Below are 2,538 nucleotides of genomic sequence, written 5' to 3' on the forward strand. Positions count from 1 at the left end.
GGAAAGACCCTCATCTAGTGTTTGTATCTGTTCCCAGATAATCTGCTGGTGTCATGTTACATATCAGTATGCAAAGCAAGGTCAGAAGCAGAGAGCAGGGACAAACAGCAGCTTTTAATCGCTAAGTGTTCAAGGGCTTAGAACTTAAGTATCATTTAACTATGCATGGTGTCATCTCATTTCTTTTTATTAACACTTCGGATCAATACATAGTGACATGTACTTACTGATATCATTCCAGGGTAGGTGTGTTTTTGTGGCTGGACCAGAGGTTCCTATTTTTCTGTAGCAAAATACACAGTAAGCAGCCACTGACATTCTGCATAATGGGGGAGCAAAAAAAAAAAAAAAGTAATGATTGATTTAAGAATTACAGCAGAAAACCTGTAGCATTTTTTTTCTGTCTTTTTACAGCAAAGGTCATGATGGCAAAGGTCACAATAAACCATGTTTGTCATTTTGCTCTATATAAAGCACTCCAATTAAAGAACTCTATAAACTTCTCAATTTAATGGGCTGAATTTCAATTACAAGAAAAGTTTAAAGCAGTTTTTTCTCAATTATGTTACTGTTGATTCTAGTGACTAAGTATCTCCAATTAACTTCTCCGCTTCTAAAAGTTTCCTTCCCTACTTCTTAGTCACCCTTCCTTAAGTACCAGATATGGTCATATCTCCATCAAGACATTACTCAGTATGACACAGGATTTAATACAACTCAGTAACTAACTGCTTTTAAAGTTCATAATTTATTGTGCTGGCAAGCAAGTCTTTCATTTTGACTAACAAGGCTTAAAGAACTACTACATATCAACTAATACTCTTTGCATATGCTGCAGAAGTAACATGAAACTTGTATCTTTGAAGTGAAATTTCAGTGTCTGCATCGATGCATTTATACTAAATGAAATACTGAGTTAATGTGTTTAAATGGATGTAAAAACACACCAGTATCTTCATGTACTAATCAAATTCTTGTTGGAAACATAGACGCCCTTATTAAATGTCAAATTAGGTCTCTGTTACCACAATCACAATTAAAGCAAAGTGATAAAATGTAAACCTGATGTTGAAATATGGAAGCTTGATATTTTCCTTGAATTTAAGGTAATCTCTACAGACCAAGAAAAGTGCTTATATGATTTTTATCGTCAGTGTCCAACATCTCTAAACAAGGGGACTCCTTTTGTTTCATTATTTTAACATGTCTTCCCTCTTTTCTCATTTCCCCAGGTTTTGATTTTTCCCTTCTGTCTTGCTTGTTTGGGAGATTTTTGAAAAACATCAGCTCTACCCCAGCACTGTCACAATCACTGCAGACTGCTTTTTGACTTCATAATTTCAATATTGTTTATCCATTCACTTCAACAGAGTACACCACACTGTGAAACACTTTTCAGACATTGATAATCAGTCCTCTAGAGACACCTCTCCTGCCTCCAAACTCTCTGTCTCACGACAGTTCCTTCACTACCTTTACTCACAGAATCACAGTACTCACATTTACTCTTCTCTCTAACCACAGTCCGCAAGAAAAATGTGGTTCAGTGACAGCAGGTGCCAAAACTACTAAAATCTACAACATGCATCTGCAAACACAGGAGGCCAAAGTGAGTGCCACTTCTCTGTTGCCAGGAGCTTCTGTTCAGGTCCAAGAGCAAACAGTGAATCATCAAATGTTAAGGGTCTGGAATGGACCTTAAAGACCACCTAATCCAAAAAACCCTGCCATAGGCAGGGACACCTCCCACTAGACCGTGTTGCTCAAGGCCTTACTCAGCCTGGCCTTGGACACTTCCAAGGTTGGGACACCCACAACCCTCCTGAGAAATCTGTTCCAGTGTCTCACCACCCTCACAGTCAAGAATTTCTTTCTAAATATCTAGTCTAAATTTCTCCCCTTTTTATCTGTACCCATTACTCCTTGTCCTATACTACAGTTCCCGATTAAGTGTCCCTCTCTGACTTCCCTCCAGGACCCTTCAGATACTGGAAGGTTGCTGTGAGGTCTCCAATGCAACCTTCTCCTCTCTATGCTGAACTGGCCCAACTTCCTCAGTCTGTTTTCATAGGAAAAGTGCTCCAGTCCTTTTTATCAACTTCGTGGCCCTTCTCTAGACTTGCTCCAGCAGCCCCATGTCCTTCTGATGCTGGGGAACCCAGAGCCGGCTGCAGGCTGCCCAGGGATCCCAGGAGGGTCTCAGCAGAGCGGAGGAGGGCGGCAGAATCCCTTCCCTGGACCTGCCGGCTACGCTGCCCTCGGTTCAGCCGACTGCTCTCCGGGCTGCGAGCGCGCTCTGCCGGCTCACGCTGAGCTTTTCATGCTTAGGGGCACACGAGTTTAATGCAAAAGGACCTATTTCGCACCCTGTTCCACAGCTAGTCTAGGCAGCTCCAAGCCCCGGCCCGCCCCGGGGTGCGGTGCCCACCTACCCGCCTCGCGACTGCGCAACTGGGGCGTATTAAAAAAAAACAAAACAACAAAACCCACTACCGCAAACCCAACTTTAAGCAATGAAACATGTAAAAGGAGCCAAGA

General features: G+C 42.3%; 1 protein-coding gene across 2 annotated transcripts in view; it reads right to left on the minus strand.

Moving 5' to 3' along the window:
- The window catches only part of SERAC1 (serine active site containing 1), a 24,979-nt gene extending 22,448 nt beyond the window's left edge, over positions 1-2,531 (minus strand). For both annotated transcript variants that reach the window (XM_008637899.2, XM_017739522.1), the window contains exons 1-2: positions 1,501-2,531; positions 228-319 (exon numbers count right to left, since the gene is read on the minus strand). In XM_008637899.2, the coding sequence (XP_008636121.1) occupies positions 228-318 (91 nt within the window). In that variant the 5' untranslated portion in view covers position 319; positions 1,501-2,531. The remainder of the gene's footprint in view (positions 1-227; positions 320-1,500) is intronic.
- Between the last annotated feature and the right edge of the window lie 7 nt (positions 2,532-2,538).

The sequence above is a fragment of the Corvus brachyrhynchos genome, unplaced genomic scaffold (assembly GCF_000691975.1).
Source record: "Corvus brachyrhynchos isolate BGI_N302 unplaced genomic scaffold, ASM69197v1 scaffold14, whole genome shotgun sequence".
Taxonomy (NCBI): domain Eukaryota; kingdom Metazoa; phylum Chordata; class Aves; order Passeriformes; family Corvidae; genus Corvus; species Corvus brachyrhynchos.